Source organism: Phoenix dactylifera, chromosome 3, assembly GCF_009389715.1.
Source record: "Phoenix dactylifera cultivar Barhee BC4 chromosome 3, palm_55x_up_171113_PBpolish2nd_filt_p, whole genome shotgun sequence".
NCBI lineage: Eukaryota > Viridiplantae > Streptophyta > Magnoliopsida > Arecales > Arecaceae > Phoenix > Phoenix dactylifera.
The window spans coordinates 2,658,043-2,678,190 of NC_052394.1; the positions used below are offsets into that span (position 1 = coordinate 2,658,043).

Sequence of the window (20,148 nt, forward strand, 5' to 3'; positions counted from 1 at the left end):
GCATAAATTTGTCTTATATTATCAATTTTGCTACTCATATGCAGCCAAGCAATGTTAATTTATACAACACGATAGTTCTACCTATGCTCGCTAGGACATATGTTTAACTCGGACCTGCCTCAGCGGTTCACAGATTTTCTTATGGCGGATGCTGCTGGTTGTGTCTATTCTAGAGCTTTATATAGAAGCCGCTCGAAAAAAAAAAAAGAAAACTAGAAAGCTCAACCTTGATGAAACATTACGCGGTTGGTGGTCTCATGTAAAGAAATGGTTAGCAATATATCCTATAGCTATATATGCTCGGTTCCAATGCTTGTTATTGCGTGTGGATGCAAGTTAATTGCTAGGTTTCATCCTTGGATTGCACTGAGAACATGTCTCTGACGCCGAAGGCAATGCTGATGCATGCTGCGGCCATTTCTTGTAGGTGGCAGAACGCATGCAACCCCCTGCATTTGAAGCCTTCTCCATGGGTTCTATAATGCCTTGCAAATCAGTTGTCATCATACTTTGTCATCATGTTTCCATTTCACTAGCATCAAAAGAGGGAGCACTGGAGCAGGAATGTTGGATCAAGAGCAAGGCTTTGGGATGTCTGATAGACTCCTTTGAAAAGTGCAGAACACCACAGATACCTCCATTGATCAGTTGGTGCAAAATAAGCTGCTCTTGTTATTTAGATCCAGTCAGCATGATCTTCCCTGGAATATCGATCAAGTTTTTAATCCTAAATCCTCTGCAAGCACATCTAAGTGGTGCGACTTTGCAGTGATAAAGCGAGAGATTTTGTATTAAGTACGTAAAGGAATATCATGAAAATATGTGTGAAAAAAAGAAGTCATGGAACTTTAAGATCCCCAAAACTAGTAAGCAGTCCAAGTGAATTAAGATCATCATCTTATGGCCTATTAATTTGTCGAAAAGATATCCCCGGCCATGCACGTGCATCAGTCCTTCTTGACTTCTCCTTTGCTCCTACTGGTTTATGTGGTCCTATTGGTGTCACCCAAGGCTTGAACAGCGATGTACTGCTATAAGGGAAAGTATTCCTATCACTATAGAAACCCCAAGGTTGAAATAAGTCATCTGCAACTCATCTACAAGAGGTAGATCTACTCTTTTTTTGATCAAAAGGATCGATATATAGTAGCTCTACTTGCAGAGAAGAATAGACAGAACGATCACATCATACAATATAGAATGGTTCAAAGCATGGCAGTATGGATGACATTAGATTACAAGATGTTGTTTTTTGCTATCATGCATCAAGCCCTGTAGATCAGATTACAGTCATTCTGGCAAGAAAGGGGTTGAGGCCTCTGAAATGTCTTCGTCTTCGCCACAGTGAACAACACATGCCTATTGACATTTTCAGTGCCTGTTATTAATTAAATCCCATACACCAACAGAAACATTTCAAAACCCCAGCTAACTGGATGGGAACCATGACAAGTTCCACACTCCATGCATCGATCTATGCGTAGGTTACTGGCTAATTTATATATCTGAGCTATATGTGCCAAGACGCCAAAACATACCAAATAATTAACCCCATGAGCAGCTCAGTCTGCATAATTTTGCTTATTCACATCAGTTGTCTTGTTAGACTCTTTTCTGGTGGAATGTCTTGTTGGACTTTAACAACAATTAAGGTCACAACTAACACTGATCTCTATCCTTGCTACAGTGCTCATACTGGCTCAGCAATAACATCATGAACATTAACACCTTATGTTTATCTGAGATGGCATAACTCCAGACTCGATCTAACTTCTTGTAGACTGCATGCATGTCAAGAATAAGTAGGAGGACAAAGTGTATTTCTTAATTACCAAGTCCTCATCATGTATCATTTGCAACTTGATATAGCGCCGGCCACTCGCTAGTTTGTTAGAAAAAACACTGTTTCTTCTATTACAATGTTGAAAAAGACCCTGCACCAAGCAATCATACGTATAGAGTAGTCCTCTCTCTCAAAAAAAGTAAAATCCCATGCATGTAATCTCTAGGTTTTGTAATTTCTCCAAGGAACACTTATTTTGCTGGAACAAGCTAGGAATTCACTGAATCACATTTTAGTGCCACTTGTATATTAGTAACTGCAGCCTTTTCAAGAACAATGTTCCATCATTATGATGCTTAGACAGCAATAAATAGATAACCACATTATTGCTTCCTACCACTCCAAAAGTACATTTTTAAGCTGCCAGCCCTGAATATGGTTTAAATAGTTCAGACAACAACTGAAGCATTTCAAGGAAAAAAATATCAAAATTTAAGCATGCACAATCATTGTGATGATTTGTTAATTGAACTGCTTTAAGAAGTATATAACATAATGTAATCAAAGATCGATCAGGGTGCAAAGTTGCTATCAGATAATTATCGTAAACTAATCTAATCTTATAGGAAATCCATGCATCAGAATTTAATTTGCATTCTAAATAGCTCAGAGACTCATTAATTGGTTCAATAGGCTTGGTCTCTATGGGCCTAGTAGCTAGCCATAAAATTTGAAACAATCTGCCATGGTCTCTAAAGTTGTTGCCTTATACAGTTATACTTTTTATTTTCATAAATAATTTTTGAGTTTTTTTTGCATGAATATCTTTCTAAAAATTTAAATTTAAGTGAATACTCTCTTAAATTTAAATTTATTTTTATACCCTCATAAAATAATATTTTTGCATAAATATCCCTAATACAATGGTTCTTCTAACATCATTAACAAAAACTATATTTATTTTAATTAAAAATAAAATAAATTTATTTTCTTATCTCCCATTGCGATCGTCTTATAAATGTTTGTATTTGCATATGTATCCATTAAAAATATTTTAGTTATTTTAATTTAAAATTATTAATTTTTTAATGGCGTTAGATGATGTAGGTACACATACAAACAATAAAAAAAAGAAAGGAAGAATAGTAATATAAGTATTTTACAAAAATATGCATATAAATATTAATTATGAAAGGATATTCATGCAAAATTAGATATTTAGAAGGATATTTTATGTAAAAAAAATCATAATTTTTGATTGGATAAGTTTACCTTCACGTCATTGCAGACCAATTGAAAAATTTAAAAATTTCATTTTCCCGCTCCGCCTCATTTTCCTTTTAACGATATTTTTTTAGCAATTGATAAGCACACTCCCCGTTTTAAGTTTTCGTCCACTGTGTACGCTCCCCTTGACAGTAACTTCAACGCTCAAGTTTTTGGCAGATGGGCACATGCGATGGGAAAATGGGGGTGAATATAATAACCGCCCTGACATCTCATTAATTAGCAATGGAAAATAAAAACTGCCCCAATTTCTCTCGTTCTCCCATATATCTTCTTCTTCTTTTCTCCTAAAAATCCCTAGAAATGTCGATCGGGAGTTTATCTTTTTATTTATTGGAGATTGACTCGAAAGAACTATGGAGAGTCTTCCTCTCATCGACGTCTTCTCGGAGGACGATCCCCTCATCTTCGCGTCCTTACAATGCCGCTCCAGATTTGCCCTCCTTAGGTACTTGTACATCTCGTTCTTTGTTTTTTACTCCCATTTCGGCATGGATTTTGTGGCGTTTGATGGGCAATGCACTTTTTTCCTGGTATTATTTTTCTTGAGTTTTGGGGGGCAAGAATTGAGATTTAGGGTTTCTTGGTTCCTTTCTAGACATGGATTGGCGCGATCCGCTTTGTTCCTGCGTTTTGTTCTTGCGCTTCGATGAGGTTTGGATAAGGGGGAGACTTTGTATCGAATGTTTGGTTTCCTTCTGGTCCTTTTGAAGTTTAAGCATGTGCAAATTGTCTGCGAAGGGAATTGATTTGGTTCTTGATGCGTGATTCTATTGGTTCGATCAAGAATTTGGTTGCAAAATGGAAAGTAAATAGTATCCATAGAGTTTTTCGGACCACAAGAATCCATGATTGTTTGTAACGATGTTTGGGAGTTATTATATCTTATAACGAACGAAACTTATAATATTCCATCTATACTGAAGTTCACCATTGCGTTGAACTGCTGACACTCTCCCTGCAGTCATGTCCTCTATGGGACTACCTCACTTGTATTGCAAATTTGTTATAGGATTTAGCTGCGTGATGACTCATTGGCTTGACCTTCAGGCAGATTACTCAATGAAATGACTCTCCTTGCACACGGAAAAGTCTCAATATTATATTCCCATGCAAGAGAAAATTTTGGCATTTTATACAGTTAACTTGTTGCATTTATCAATTATATACTTCATTTCCCAATTCGGCTTTTGATTGTACGTTACAATTTTTATTAGGTTATGTATTGTGTAGTTTTATCATTTTTTTGGACATATGTGGTGTGAAAAAATTAGACATCAGAAATATGAGCTCAATAAAGTTGATGAGCATGTGTTTCCTTCCATTTAAACATTTCAGTTATTTAAAATTCATAACATGGTTGTGCATGATCATTTTATCCTTTATTATATAATCAACACTTGGAGTTGTCATGACCGGCTAACCAATCAATTGTTTTTTACGTAATATGTGAGAGGCATGCTGATCCTTAAGCCCCCATACTGTTCTCATGCTTCAATTGGTGGAACAATTCTGGTCTAAGTCTGTAAAGCTTTCAGCATTGGTATGTAATCTTCGACCCCACGATGCAACTTCAAAAAAGAATCTTGGATTCCTCCTGTAGCGTATGGAGGTATGGTTATACCTGGCTTTGCTTCAAATGTTCAAAGATCTGCTAGAATTTATGTATCTTGCTTCTTGCATGGCTATCAAAGTACATGCCTGTCGGTGCCTATTGAAGTTTTTTCTTTTGTTTTTGACATGTCAGTGAGCCAAAATAACACCCCTTGTATACTACCAATAAACTGGGTTTCTTTTTAAGCATCACAGGATTTTGTTAACAAGTTCAATGAACATAAAGACCAATTGATGCGTAAACATTCATACATCTAGACTCTAGGAATGCTGTCTTTACATGATTAGTGTATAATCTAGTGCCACACCTCCGCTTAGATTCTTCTTGCTTCCTAAGTGGTCAACAAGAATTTTGTTTTAAGAGTTGGTTGTTGTATGTCGGAGCCACCTTTGAATTTTCTTTTTCTATGAAGATGCTACTGATAATATAATTCTTTGATTTTCTGTTTGGTCTATTATCTATCCAGCATAGAATACGTCAATTCCTAATTATGTGTTCCCCCAGTAATCAAATGCCCATGATTCGACTTTGAGAAATGATAAGTATCCCTTGCTCGCAGCCGTATATTTAATTTATATGCTAAACTAGCTTAAGCTCCATTCAGCGAAATTGATCTTAGATATGCAAAGTGCCCTGTGCTATCATTTGTGAGAATGTATTAATTCATGAATGTAGATGCTCATACCTAGCTATGTATATCCGAGGGTGCACTTAACTGCTAATAATCTCACGGGCTCAGTGGTGAAGTTCTCTTAGGATCTAATTGCATGACATATGCTGAACTGCTGAATTTAAAGTGTCACATAAACACGGACACCATGAAGAAAGCTAATCAGCTGTTTTTCACTACAAATTCTTAGATGATTCATGTAACACGCATCGCAAGAGCATGTATCTGTATGTATCAGTGAAGATTCTTCAGAAATTTGTATAATTTCTGAGCCAGATAGTGGAGACAACTCTAGAAGATGCACTAATAGTAGCTCTAGTGCTAAATGCATCAAATCCTTGGGACTTTGAATGCCGACTCCCATGGTTGTATGTTTTGATTCCGTCAGTCCAAAAAACAGTTCTCTGTTCGACATTGTCCTCTGCCTATTTTTGCATTTTTCAATTTATACACAGCTTCTAACTTGATAAGTATTTTGGGATTTCCAGGAGACACGTCCCTTGTGCTCGATGTTGAGACATTTTCAGAGGCTGGCCAATTGCAAAACATGTTTAGAAGTACCACTGGTATCAGTAGCCCTGTTGGGGTAAACAAACTGAACCCCAGTAAGCTTTGATTATTATGACCTGCAGCGTCCACAAAGTTTGATCCTTCACACATCAAATTGACAATCTTGTCTTCTGTTCGTAACCATGGAGCCTGAATCACCTACATGTCTGCAACAACTATTAAAACATTCTGAATTAGGTGGCACTACGAGATGCAAAAAGTCATGTCTTGTGCCCTGATGTTGCCATGATTTGCCTCCTTGTTCGAGCAAAGAAAGCCTTTCTAAGGTAAGCAAAGGCAGTGTGGTTGATACATCTGAATTCGGTCGGTTATCCAATCCAGGTGCTGGAGAGCAAGCCAATCATGACCATTTAAAGTTTATAACTGCATTTCCAATCGCAACTGAATCTGTAATAACTAATGGTAAAAGATGGTGTGTCATAGTAAAATGAAGACATATGAGCAACCATCATGCGTGTGCATAAAGGAGAGCCATATGGAAAGTGACTTCTATTCAGTTACCCGAAGCATGGAGAAGAGAATTTGTTTTCTGTTGATAAAACCGAAGTCTGGGGCAAAAACTTGCCGGCTAAGAATCTGAAGCTGCCAACTGTAGGACTCATGGAGGAAATGGTCTGGATGTTTGCTTCCTCGTTTGTGCTCTTGAAAGCAGTCCACCGGGGCATTGTTTGACCTTGCAACTCGTGTTGTGGATGGTATCTGAAGGAGATCTCTACATGCTCAAACCGTGGGAATCTGACTCAAATTTGAAGGAACATTTTTCATTTTTTAGGGCATACCTTTAATTCTATTCTGTTCTGCGACTTGCTGGAGTTAATTTTATGAAACTTAGGATTCTAGAAGCCAGGTGGTTCTCTCTCGCTAAAGCGTTAGTCTGCAGCACTCTGGGTACTGTGCTTTTATTCTTAAAATATGAAATGACCATATTTGCACGTAAAAGAAGAGGAGAGACTACCATTGTCTTCAATTTATTTGCCAAGAGCGGGAGCTTGGGGGCAAATATTGTTGTGATGGTATTAGAAGTATTTATTCCTAGTTCATATTGTACATCTGTTTCCTTTGCCTCGTTCAATATCTCAGATGTCGGTGCCCCTTCAGAGAACAACTTTACCTTTCACTGTTGAGACCTTCAAGCGGATCAAGTTCTAAAATTGGTGAAAAGCAGATGATTCTGGAGGACTTAACAAATTAAAGGCGTGCGGCTTGTTCCTTATTTTATCCATGTTTACTTGGCACTAACTATTGAAGCAGGGCAGGTGGAAGCTTGAAAACAACTTAAAAGTGAGGGAACAAGGGGAAAAGATGAAAAAAAATTTTCTGCTCCGTGTTGGATGAGCGCTATTACAAATTATGTACGGCTGGATGCTGAAATGATGTGAATCTAGCAATGTCAGCACTCTTCCTTTCGATAGAACAAAACCGCCGAACCATCATTCTCCTTTCCAAGTGTCGATCATTTTCCTGTGGTGGATTTGCAAATAAAAAAAATGAAGAATTATATGCACTTTCATTCATCCAGAAATAAGAAAGAGCAGCTATCCTCTATTAGATTTTCGCACCAAAGGTATTCAAGATCACATGCTTAATTTAGGATCTGTCAGCATACATCATCTGTCAGAATAAGAAGCATCGGTAAATGAAAAAGAAATAATTATGTGAAACATATTTTATCAATTAATCAAAGGGAGTTAAACGCCAATTGAGCAGATCCCAGTTCTCTGAAAAAATTATAGGCTGTTGAATCTCCATATGGAAGATGGGGGTTGTGAACACATCATGGACCCTGAATAACAAAATTAAAGGCATATCGGTGCTGCTTTTAATCGAGATCCATTTCACCTACTCGCTAGTCGGTCATCGTTGGATACACACAGAAACCATCGTGCGGCTTCTGGCAGAAGAATAGGGCGCAACATATGAATAAATAATAAAAGCATGCCGACCAATCTCGGGCATCTGGAAGTTGCTGCCATCCATGGAAAAATAAACAGAACATGCTCTGCGTTCCGGAAATTCTCATTTGTTCCGTTTCTTAGATTCGCTGTAAAGAATGACACCAATGACTGTGAGGGTATAACCAAGCATCCCCGTCACGGATACCGGGTTCCTAAATATTAAAATTGAGACAACCACAGCAACAGCACCTTTGGCATTTCCCAGAACCTGAAGGAAAGAAAACAGGAATCATCATTAGTAAAAATATCCTGATGCCCTCTGAGTAAAGAAATTCGATGGGGTCCGCAACATAATATTTAACCACTCAATGATCAAGAGAAAAATGATCACAATTTTTCTACCACTAATACAATGAGATTTTAGCCATCAGTTTGTCTCATTTCTTTCAGGGAACCGCAATCCACTTCACATATCTAGCCAATACCACTTTGATTCTCCCACTGAATGAGGCAATCTGGACCGATCCTGTTTACTGGACCTAACCGGTCAGGTCCACATTAGGCAAGGGTCAGGTGGTCATGACCTGCTTAAGGGTCAGGTCTGGTCCTCTTCTGCTGAAGTTTATAGTACAATAGAGAGCATTGAAATTACCAGAAGTGGGAGAGAAGAAAGCAGCTGGGTCAAGTCAAGCACATTCACATAGGTAACTCAACTTGAGGGAAGAAAGCAGTCCGAAAGTTTAGGATGCTTGAATTGCTCTTCATACGATCGGTAAGGAATCCATTCAGTAGACTAGAGCAGTGTTCAGTGACAAGGATTGGTTCGACCGGGTCGAACTGCCTGAACCATCACCCGACACCTCTACCAGGCCGGGCCACTCAAAGACCCATTTTTTAAATTAAACTGTTTTTGACTCAGCAACTACTACGGTTCAATCACTCAACATGGACAAGTTGAACTGGTCTCGGCCCAGCTGTTCCACTGATTTATACTTAACCTAAGAAAAACAGAGAACTTTGAGATTCGATCTTTGATTTGGGAAAGAAGGATTGATATGTTTGGCTTGATCTCCATTTTAGCCATCGGATCCATGGAGGAATGGGACCCTCGTCAATGAATCTATGGTGGTGAAGCCCTTCATCCACGAATCCACTGTCAAGCTTGCAGCCACCGGATGTGTGATGGAAAAGATCATGGACAAGAAATCAATGGCACAGGAGCTCCTGGTTACAGATACCTATCCCTATTGTTTAATCTAGTTTTCTCATCACAATCCACTAAGCACTTTTAATTAGTATATAAAATCTTGGTTACTTTTGAATATTAATTATTTGGCCGTTCATCGCTTCAAGGATTGTTGGATAACGTTAACAGAATACCTATCCATTGTAAGCATTGGATTGGAACAAAATATCGATCAATTGTTATATAGTTGTAACCATGCATGGAAGAGAATGTCTCTATGGTTGCAAGGACATCATCTTGGACACTCTATACATACTCATTCTTAGAAATAATAATGTAAGGGCAATCTAGACATTAATATTTTTTCAATTCTTATGATTATTTGTCATCACTAAACTACCAACTCCAATGAACCCTCTCTTCTCTCTTGATTTATTTTTTTTTTTTTTAAGTTTTAAGCCCATAACAAAATTTAAAATGTCAACAAATCACCTTAGATTAAAGTAGAAAACTTGCTTCCCAAAGCCAGCAGCCGTTTAATGTTCTGACAAACTGGTTTTTACGTGTGGACTGAAGTTCATGAAAGAGCTAATTTTGTAAGGGGTTATTTAAAGAATTTTTTTTTTTTAATCTGAATTCTCGAAACCTTTCTGCGAGTCTTATACAAACAACCAAAATCACATATAAGACTCACATACAAAACACAAGCAAAGTTAAAAAATGAAAAGAAACTATAGAAACAAGGGAGAGAATAATAGCCGTCATGATGACAATATCTTGTGATAAAAATTAAAAATATTCTCTCCTTTTCTTCTTCTTTCTTCCTTTTCCTTTTCTTCGTTCCTCTTTTTCTCCTCTCTGCTTCTTTTTCATTTGACTGGGAACAGAGGGATCTAGAACCATGACAGAGGGACCAGGGACCACGAAGGCTTTACAACGGGGAGAGGTGGACTGAAAGGAGAGTGGAGAATGATCTGGTCCAACCACGGTTGACTGGGTTGGACCGGTAACCCAAGACTCCGACTCAGTAATAGGTTGAAACAAGGGAACAGGTTCCAAACACTAAACTAGAAGACTACTCTTTAAGCATAGGCAGTTTCCATTGTGATATTCCAAAATTTGATCGAGGTAAGTAAGCTTCAACTGAAAACGTTACAGCCTCATGACCATAATAATTCAAATGATTGCATACTGGAAAACCAAAGAGTGAAGGATTGGAGTCCATAAAACTTACAAGTGGAAAAATAAGACTCACTAAATTCCAACAAAAGGCTAGAGATCAATGAGGGGGTACTGGTAAGAACATGCAAGTGCAATAATTAACAATCTTTTGCTGTTTTTAGTCCTCTTCACCATCCCTTTATAAAACATGAATGTCAAGAGTACCTTCATTAAAATTCCAAACATAATGGCAAAGGCATGATGGCAACTAAGGTAATAATAGAAGGAAAAAAAGGATGGTAGAGGTGATGACAAATCTGACATATCACCAGTGAGAAATGTATTTTACTTTGGGTTTTTGCTATGGTATATTTTTATTTTTAGATTTTATAGAAGTTGAAAGGAAATTCTAGCTATTCTTTCAAAAACGTATAGAAGCGCATAATTTTTCTATTTTTTCTTTTACTCTGATGGCTGCCATTTGCCTTCTACCTCTACCCTGCTATCCAACCATAGTCTTTGCTAACTTCCACCACTGCCACCACTCCTCTATCTCCACCTTGTTCCCCTATCTTGATTGTCAACAACTGCTTTTCCGGTTCCAAGTCAGGTTTGCCATCCTGAGATTATTGGTAGCTCAATGGCCTAACAAAGGGTGGTGATAGGATTTCCAGCAATTCAGGATTTGGTGAAAGTCTGACTAGGACAGCTCCTCAAGGTAGACATGGTAGTAAAGGAAATTGACGATGCCAAACACAAGCAGGCAAGGTCAGTAGGCTTTGAGGAAGGCAAGGAGGGTGAAGAATAATTGCCGGTCCAGTCACTGGTTAATGAGGTGGAGGTTCAATGGTAGTGGAAGTTGAAGCCACAAGAAAATGATTGGTCATTTTTTCCCCTTTTTCCAACAGGGATTAAATAATTGGAGTATTTTTCCTTTTTGTTTTGATATATTTATTGTACTTGTCATGAGTACTAACATCTCAAACTGTCTATGTTGAAATGTGCATAGTAATCCTAGCCATCCATTTTGAAATGGAAGGATGATAGATCGGATAACTCTCCTCTATGAAATTGCGATGTATTGTAACAAGAACTATTCAGCTTAAACAGTGGATAGGAGAAATTGATTTTTTTCATTATTATTATATCATTAAGCTACTTGAAACGAAGGCATTAGGAGACTCATCAAACTAGGAAGGCAATTTTGCTTTCCATTTGTGGCCCTACCAAGTTTTTTTAACGGTCTTTACCTTTTGTTTGAAATATGATCAGTACATATGTCACTACTATAAGGCTATAATGACAACTTCTATCCAATAACAACCCTCAAAAACTCTCCTGTATTGGAACCGGTGTTACTTATTGGTGGCTGCTATGAATAGAATCTGATGTTACTTACCCAAAAAAGTAATTTTTGAGATCTCTTTCACAAAGTCTGTCATTCTCTGCTGAATGAACCACAATTCTTTTAGCCAATAATGTCCAATACAACATCTAGTTCATTGTAGAGGATGAGCCTTGGCACATGCTAAGATTGTTGTAATGTGACCCAGACATCACAGGTTTAAACCATGGAAATAGCCTCCACAGTGGCAGGAGCCTTGTGCATTGGGCAGCCATTTTACAACATCTAGTCTATTATTCCTCATATTTCAAAATCTATGGCCATTCTCTTTATTGCTCCTCATCCATCTCTTTACATAATCCTCGACATAAACCAACTCAACAAACTCACACTACTTAAAGATCTTATTTGCCTCCCTATCGCATACTCCTAGTTGCATTTTATGGCAAGATAGATCCTCTTGTCCTTGCCCTTTATAGAAAATTTACTTCAATATGCTCTCCAATTTACTGGCAACCACAACGAACAAACAAATACAAAAGGAACTCAAGGGCCAGAGAAAAAAATAGTGATAGTAAGAATTAACTTTATGTGACTCAATTTCCATGGAGAAGCTTTCTTCCTTTCCAATTAGGCAACTTGCTACCTAAACTCTTAGGCTATATTTAGTTGCCAAAGATAAACAAAGAAAAACATTGGACAAAAATGGCAAAAACGAAACAGAGAATTTTATCTTGGTTGATTGAGTTTAGAAAAACATAGAGGAAATCCCCTAAACTAGCTGCTATTAGTGGTTAAACAGCAGAATTGTAATCACTATTTAGAAGGAGATGGATGAAGTAGAAGATACCAACATCAGTAAACAAGTGAGCCAGGGGACAACTAACATAGACTAAAAGGAAAAATACACCTAGTAACAACATTTTCAACTCTGTCTGTTTATGCAACATTCCATAAAACAGTAAGAGAGCAGGAAAGAGTAGAATTGCATCAATAAAGCATACCTGGAGAGTCAAGGCACTGGTATGATTGGTGACCAAGAAATTAGTCAAATTCACAAAATACGCCAGAGCAGAGTTAAACAGCAGATACCAAGTAATTTTGAAATCTTTTCTGGCGAGTGCTAATAAGATGCCAACCACATTTTCCTCCATGAAAATTGTTGCTGGAAGCAGGAAAACTACTGCTATCGGAGCCATATACAGGAGGAGATTCATAGAATTAAGCTTTTCCCTGATATATCATAAACATTGGCAAGAGAAAATATGTTTTAGTATAGACGTTTCAAGAAAATAATGAATTCCATGATGGGGAAGTGTATCCAAAGAATATAATCACAAATGAAATAACAAGTACCCAAAGAAGATATAACGCTTAGAAAGAAATGTATTCCTTACCCTTCAGAGGACAACAAAATCCCCTGCAGCACTGATTTAAGTGCCCTTGCAGCAGTTGCACCAATGCACATAATAAACCCAAACAAATGAAAACTTGGCTCTCCCTATGAAGTCAAAACATAAGAAAATCAGTATTTAATAATTCCAGTCTTAAAGTCTTGATGAACAAGCATACCAGATATAACTAGATACAATGGAATTCCCAGAGTAACTTGGCTTGTCACCATTAAAAAATCCACATTACAATGAACAATACAATATACCTACTTGTCTAAAATTAGCATTACTAATTAGGGTTGAAAGTGGGCCTGGGCTTGGCAAGCCTTAGGTCAAGCCATCGCCTCTCGAGGCAGTTCGGGTTGGGTTTGGGCTAACAATAAGGCTCAACGGAATTTCGGGCCAGCTCGGGTCAATATTTGACCTAACCTGGGCCTGACCCAGATCCTGAACTTGGACTAAGCCCGAATATTGAGCCGATCCTCACTTTGCTCCACCATTCTCTCTCCCACCCCTCTCTCCCGCTCGCTCTCTCCCAAACCTTAGATCTAAAGCGAGCTAGGTTTTCTTCAGCAAGATCTCTGGCCCTCTCATCAGAAGAATCTAAAGCGATGGTAGGGCATGACCTCAATTGGCTTTTGATGCCATCATATCACCATCGGAAGAATCTGATCCTCGGAGATTCCTTTGTTTACATTCTGCTTGAGAGATGTTAGGACCAAGATAGGTATGTTCTCGTCAACAATTCCAGGGTTTATAGACGGCTCATTTGGGTCCTCCAAGGTTTTGTGGAGGTTTGACCCAAGCTTGTCACTTGTTCATGGGCCTCTTCTAAACCTTAGATCACTCGGCAAAGTAAAACTTCTCAGCCTAGGTTTTGATATTCCATGGGGTCTCTTACCACTTTTCTGGAACACATCCAAGATAACTAAAAGAAATTAATAAATTCAAAATTCGTGATGGTAACACCTTGAATGTTGCTTGTAATGATATGTATGTAGTATTATATTAATAATCCCTTTTTTCATGTCATGGCTAATGATGGTGAAAAGAAAGAGGAAACTAGAACATCACAAAAGTTAGGTAAGGAAACAATCACTCAAGTTACTGATGTTGATGACCTTGGTTACTCTAAAATCTTTGAAAAGTTGAGAGAGGGTTGAACCTAAAGGACCTAGATAGCTATTATAAGATCAATGAATAGAAAAATTTAGCAAAAGAACAACAATACAAACAAGAAGATCTTGCTCTTAGACAAGAGACACCTGATCCCCAACACCTATGTTTGACAACACTAGACAAATGATCAAAGCTTTTAATCTAAAAGCCTATATCCAACGATCTAAGAAACTCTCGCATCTTAACCTACCCCAAGCTTGTGTCCTAGGATAGATTTCCACCTGATTTCAGAACTCCGAAAATTCAGTTTTACGATGGAACGACTAATCCAAGTCATCACACCTCAGCCTTCGTCATGGATGCCGATTGACAAGCCCAAAATGAGCCTTTTATGATATACCTCTTTCAAAAATCCCTAGCGATTAAAGCGCTTCAGTGGTTTAACACTTGAAAAACTATGAACTTCAGTTCCTCTCTTTGATCTTAGCCTCCTACAGAAAGTATTACAGTTATCAAGTAGAATATTGTCCTTCCATAAGCGAGCTCACTGCAAAAAAGATAAGGCCTGGGGAGGATTTCAATCAATTTGGAACCCATTGGCAAGAGATGGCAACTTGAGCAAGGACAGACATGGAGAAAGACGAAGAGGTTCGAATGACAATCAAGAACTATGATCCTAGCCTACAAAGAGGTCTTATGAGTGGCATTAAAACCTATAATGAGATTTATTGCCAAGTCACTCAAAATTCAATCCCTCATGTAGGAATGTCCTAACCCACTTTTATGAGATCAAAGATCGAGCTGAATCATCAAAGGCTAGACCCACTTACTCTTGTGCTCGTCCAACTATTGAGGGCACCACCTCCTTTGAGATTGTAGGGTCCATCCATCCTGCTAATGATCAACCTTGCCATCAACTTAGCCCAGACAACTTTGGCAAACGAGATGACCAAGATTCCATACATTTCTTGATTCTAGCCATCTTTGCTATCCACATTAAAACAAATTTCATCAAACTTCCCAACATAAAATTCTGGAAACCTTGCAAGATTATTATAATTATTGCCCCTTCAATCAAGTGGCCGGACATACCTCAAAGGCATGCACCACTTTCAAAGATCTCGTATCCAATCTAAATGACGAAGGATGGACAAATAGGGACCAGGTTCAGGTACACCTAGATCGTGAAGCCCCTATGGGCAATACCGATGACATGCTCCCTGACCTTTCGCCATAACAAGTTGATACAACACCCTCTGCATGCATTGCTACAATTCTTCCCTAAATGAGTACCAGCATCTGGTACCTAGCTCCCATGAGGTAAGGAATTGGATGTATGACAACCCCTTATCTAGTTGGAACAATGCAAGGTATCGGCAAGCCACACTTGGCCTTGAGATTCAGACCGCATATCAAGTCCCTTCTCCTTCACTTGACTCAATCTCCAATAGAGAGAAGCGCCACATGACAACTCTGATGTGACAAAGCCCACCTCTTCTACTCTAGCAGACCCTGATCCCCACAAGGCTCTATCTCTTCTTGAGGCCAAGATCTCACACGATAGCTCTCACACAACAGAGTCTGCTTCACCTGCAGAGGACCCCACTCTTCTAGCATACATCATCTGCATGTAATATGATTTTCAATATTTAACCCAGCATCCACATCATTTGCATGTTATTCAATTTTCAAATCTTTTACCTACACGTTCAATTTGACTAGACCCCGATTTTTGGAGAAGCGAATCTATCCACTAAACTAGAATAAACAGTTGGTGTGCTACTCAAAGACCCACATTTTCAAAAATTTTAAGAAAATACAATTTTAAAATATGTTTTATAAGACAAGTCACCATCTTTAAACAACAAACCCTTTCCAAAAACAGACAAGGATCTATTGGTATTAAGACTAGCAAGCAAGTGAATTCGGCCCACCCTAATAGCCAGCTCCTATGTGACCAGGAATCTACATGAGGAAAAGGGTTTCCTCCTTGACAACCAAGTTCTACACAGCCAAGGCCCACAAACGAACAACTAGCAGCTAGCAAGCAAACACCTCCCAAAAGTCGCCTTTCTCCTTTTCAAAACGTGTTTAAAACTGATGTGTTGCTAAATGCTTTCAAAACTATATTCTTAAAGGAGATTTAGAAAAGTCAAGTCTTCCCCTCCCTAGATTGTTATCTCACACCTCAAAATGGCATGGGCACAAGCCTCGGCTGTCTAAATAAGGATGTCTTGACTAGAATTTCCTCCCAAAATACCGATTAAGGAGGGGCAAACTGTAGACACAGGGCTCTTGACACCCAGAGAGACCCAAAGTATCACTAATAACGCTGACCCAGACCTTTGCACTCCAGTAAAAGGGTCCAGCCTTGCCATTTACCTTGCATCCCATGCAAAGCATTCGATTTTATATGGAAAAAGGGGCCTAGGACTTCTTGGAATCAATTGACGGTGGTATTGTACCATTAGTACCCTACAAAAGGTATGCTCCTGCTGTCAATACCCTATTGACACTGTGTAACAACCATCAGTATTCCCTGAGTTTCTAGAAGGGACCAACTGATGGTGGATCTTGGCTATCGATTTCCTACCAACACCAAACTAATTACCTACTTGCCATATCGTCACTAGGCCCTTGACTTCTATCTACACTCCAATTTCCCAAGTTGAGTTCTAGTCGGATTTTTAATTGATTTTGATGAGTTTTAGACAATTTATCACTAATTCTTCTAGTCCTACAATGGATACACAAGCTCTAGATCTTTGCCAGAGGTCCTATATAAATCCCCACCTCCCAAGGGGCCAGGAACCATCACAAGATTGCTAAGAAATCACCAAAAGTCTCAAAGAAGGAGCTTTGAACCTTTGCAAAAGCACATTTCTTGAGAGTAAGGCTTTCCTACATTGAAGAAGGTCACAGTTCCTAGCCTTCTACACTCCTGAAGGTTGTGAAGGACTCGATGGGGCTTGTAGGAGAATGATCTGTCTGAATGCATCCAAAAGGGGAGCTTTATTATTCTTCTCTTTTCTCTTCTTTTTCTAGTTCTGCTTAATTTTTTGCATCAACATAATTTAACTTAATTTCTGCATACTAACCTAGCCTTTAGCCCTTCTTTTCCTTTTTGAGGTTTTAAAGAAAGGCGAGGTGTTCCAATACCTCCCCTTGCCTGCAAAAAAATCTCCCAGATTAGCATCATATTAATTGCTTTCCTTTCAATTTCTGGTTTAGATTTATTTACTTCATCCAAATTGGTCTAATTTCATTAAATCTTTCTTTCCTAGGCACTTTGAAACCCCTAGGTTGGGCATATCCTTGTTATAAAGAGGTTGGACTTACATCAACCATCTCCTACGAAAGCAATCTTTGTTTCTTGGCGGCCGAAGAAATATCTGGTGGCAATCATGGGCGGGGCAGCCTGTTTGTAGCAGTGGGATCCTGTGGGTTGTTAGAGTCCTACATATAGTGTAGACCCTTCATCTAGGAGCAAAAAGCGGCATAACCAGGTCCTACAAATAGAAACTTGTTCTTAACGTGTCATCGACCCTTTATGAATTAGTGCAATATTCCTAGGAAAGGTGATTTTTGATCAACACCTGCCAAAATTTAGACCTAAAAGAAAATCTAGCAGATATCGAGACCTGCATTCATCTTGAGGCATGTAATAATTACAAAAAGGAATCATATCTAAACACAATTTGAATGATGTCGAACAATCAATAGTCCACAGTGTAACGGATGCAAAGAACAAACTACAAGAAAGGACAGGTTGAAACTGAATCTCACTTTATGTTCTTTTATTGATGCAAGTCCATCTGAAACGACCACTGATGCCTTATGGGTTGTTAACAAGTAATTTAATAAAAAGGGAAAGGTATTTCAGAAATCGACAACCAATAAAGAAAATATGACAAAACTCTGACAACCAAAACTAACCCAATGTACAGAACATAAGGGTTTCTTTGGTGGCATAAGCATCTGTGAAGTCATACTGCATTGTCTAAACATCCAGGACAGATAAAACAGAGTGGTTCGACATGAGAGAGAGGTTATGATTCTCGACTTGTCAGCAGGCCTACAGCTCCACTTCAATTAGATTTAACAAAGATCCCCTTGTTTCGATCAAAAGCCATATAACATTGTAGATCTAACATATTTAATTGCATAAGAAAACACAACACTAAACCACAAATCAGTCAACCAATAAGCATATGAATAAACCGACCGATCAATATTGCACGCGTTCAGACAACAGACTCACCCCGCTAGCGATGATGACGCCGGTGACGACGGGAACAAGCGTGAGGTAAGTGATCCAGGCCTCCCGGCGGACGGTCATAACGTAAGCGAAGACCGCCGTGAAGAAGGGCGTGGTGGCGCCGACGGCCTGATTGAAGGAAACGGGGAGAAAGCGAAGGGAGATATTGCCGCTGACGACGGAGCCACAGAAGACGAGACTGAGCGCGGAGATCTTCAAGAACTGGACGCGGGATCTGACGGTCTGCATGGGCACGAGCTTGAGCCAGGCAATGGCGACGTAGCTGAGCAGGGAGCAGGCCGTCATGTGGCACATGGTGAGGAAGATCGGGTACTTGAACCCGTAGTTGCTCAGAAGGTATTTGTTCAAAAGAAGCACCCCGATGTTCGACGAATACCACGCCGTCACCAGCCCGATCGTAAACAACCGCCCAGTCGCCAGCGACGGCGTTGATCCCCCCTTAGCGCTCATCTCTCCTCCTCCTCAACCTCCGCCCCCGCCTTTACGGATTCAAGATCGGGGAAGAAAATATGGATGGGATCTTGGTTATAGATAGGATTTGAGCGTTTCCGTGGGAGATGATTTAGGGTTTGGGCATTAGGGTTGGAGTTTTAATGGGGAGGGAATTGGGGGAGGATCGGAGAAGAGGATTTCATCAGATTTGTCTGAACGGGATTGGGGAAAGAAGAAGAAGAAGGTTTCCGGAGTCTTTCTTCGCAGGATGATAGAGAGGAGGAAGAAGCCTTCCGCTGATCCAGTGGTTGGATTGGAAGTGCGGAGATCTTGAAACGCTCTCCCTGTATCTCTCGGTGGAGATTCAGTGGCTTCCGTCGATTCGGTGGAGTTTAGAGCTACGGTTTATCGTTCTTGCTATTTTCGTATTTTTACGGCAGATCCATCTTTTTGATGCGTGCAAAGGCAGCAAAGCCCATAGTAACCTTTTAAGCGTTAATCATATAAGTATTTTGTAAAGTTTTTTCTATCTTTTTATTTTTATTCTTAATTTATGAATCTTTAGTGCTGGGCAAATTCTTAAGAGGCATAGGAGGGGCGAGAGGGTAGACTAAGGAAATTAAGAAGGTCGTTTTAATTTGAAATTAATATTTGATTGGTTTAATATACTCTCCCTAACAAAGCCAGGTTGGTTCATTGAGGTCAAACTAGGGGTTTGGCAAGAGATAAGTGTTTTTTTACTAATCATCTCTGATTATTTCTTAGGGGACCATAGGCGATGCACAATGTACGGTGTAAATAAGCTGAGCAGCTTGCAAGCTGCTCGAGCTCTACTCAAATACGAGTTCAATCCAACTCGATTATTTCTATACAAACAGCATGAGCAGTTTTTGAATCCAGCTCGAATAATAAAATACTTAGCTTGAAGGCTCACAAGTCTAATTGTGTGTGTATATGTATGTATGTATGTATGTATGTATGTATGTGTATATATATATGTATAATTTTTAATTTATAATAAATTATTAATTTAAATATTTAAAAATATTATTATATTATATTTTGTTTTAATTATGCTTTTTTAATTATGATCAAAACTCCAATTCGAGCTCAAGTATGCCCCACTTGATATACGGGTCGAGTCGATCTTAAGTATTTTTTTTAATCCAGTCGAGTTCAAACTTAAATATTATTTTTTAAAAATTAGTATGTGAAGAGTATTTTCATCAGAAAAACTGACAAAGGAACACTTTAAAAATGTAATAATAATTTTTTGAATGTAATATGTATATTTTTTTGAGAGAAAAGGAAGAAGTCCAAATGAAGAATCAAGTAATATAATATTTATATGGATAAGAACATTTGAAGGAGGTGCAGCTAGATTAATTAATATTTTTTTTATATATCTTTTT

At 38.7% G+C, this 20,148-nt stretch overlaps 1 protein-coding gene and 1 long non-coding RNA gene across 2 annotated transcripts; one reads left to right on the top strand and one right to left on the bottom strand.

Annotated features, from left to right (window-relative positions):
* Nucleotides 1-3,308: 3,308 nt before the first annotated feature.
* LOC103708949 lies at nucleotides 3,309-6,768 on the top strand. Its single transcript, XR_604372.4, has 2 exons — nucleotides 3,309-4,682; nucleotides 5,844-6,768. It is a non-coding gene; the product is annotated as an uncharacterized LOC103708949 (long non-coding RNA).
* A 722-nt stretch (nucleotides 6,769-7,490) lies between these two features.
* LOC103708943 (probable sugar phosphate/phosphate translocator At3g11320) lies at nucleotides 7,491-19,142 on the bottom strand. Its single transcript, XM_008794063.4, has 4 exons — nucleotides 18,287-19,142; nucleotides 12,910-13,013; nucleotides 12,517-12,745; nucleotides 7,491-8,088 (listed from the first exon to the last, which is right to left on the bottom strand). The coding sequence occupies exons 1-4, from the start codon at nucleotides 18,752-18,754 to the stop codon at nucleotides 7,942-7,944; spliced, it is 948 nt and encodes a 315-aa protein (XP_008792285.1). The 5' UTR covers nucleotides 18,755-19,142; the 3' UTR covers nucleotides 7,491-7,941.
* Nucleotides 19,143-20,148: the final 1,006 nt, after the last annotated feature.

What these genes read in the sequence shown, in the direction of transcription:
- LOC103708943 (XM_008794063.4), bottom strand. Translation starts at nt 18,754, where the DNA reads ATGAGCGCTAAGGGGGGATCAACGCCGTCGCTGGCGACTGGGCGGTTG. An exon ending in ATTTTGTTGTCCTCTGAAGG is followed by an intron (nt 12,746 to 12,909) that starts GTAAGGAATACA and finishes ATGATATATCAG; the next exon opens with GGAAAAGCTTAATTCTATGA. An exon ending in CCAGTGCCTTGACTCTCCAG is followed by an intron (nt 8,089 to 12,516) that starts GTATGCTTTATT and finishes TCTTTCCTTCAG; the next exon opens with GTTCTGGGAAATGCCAAAGG.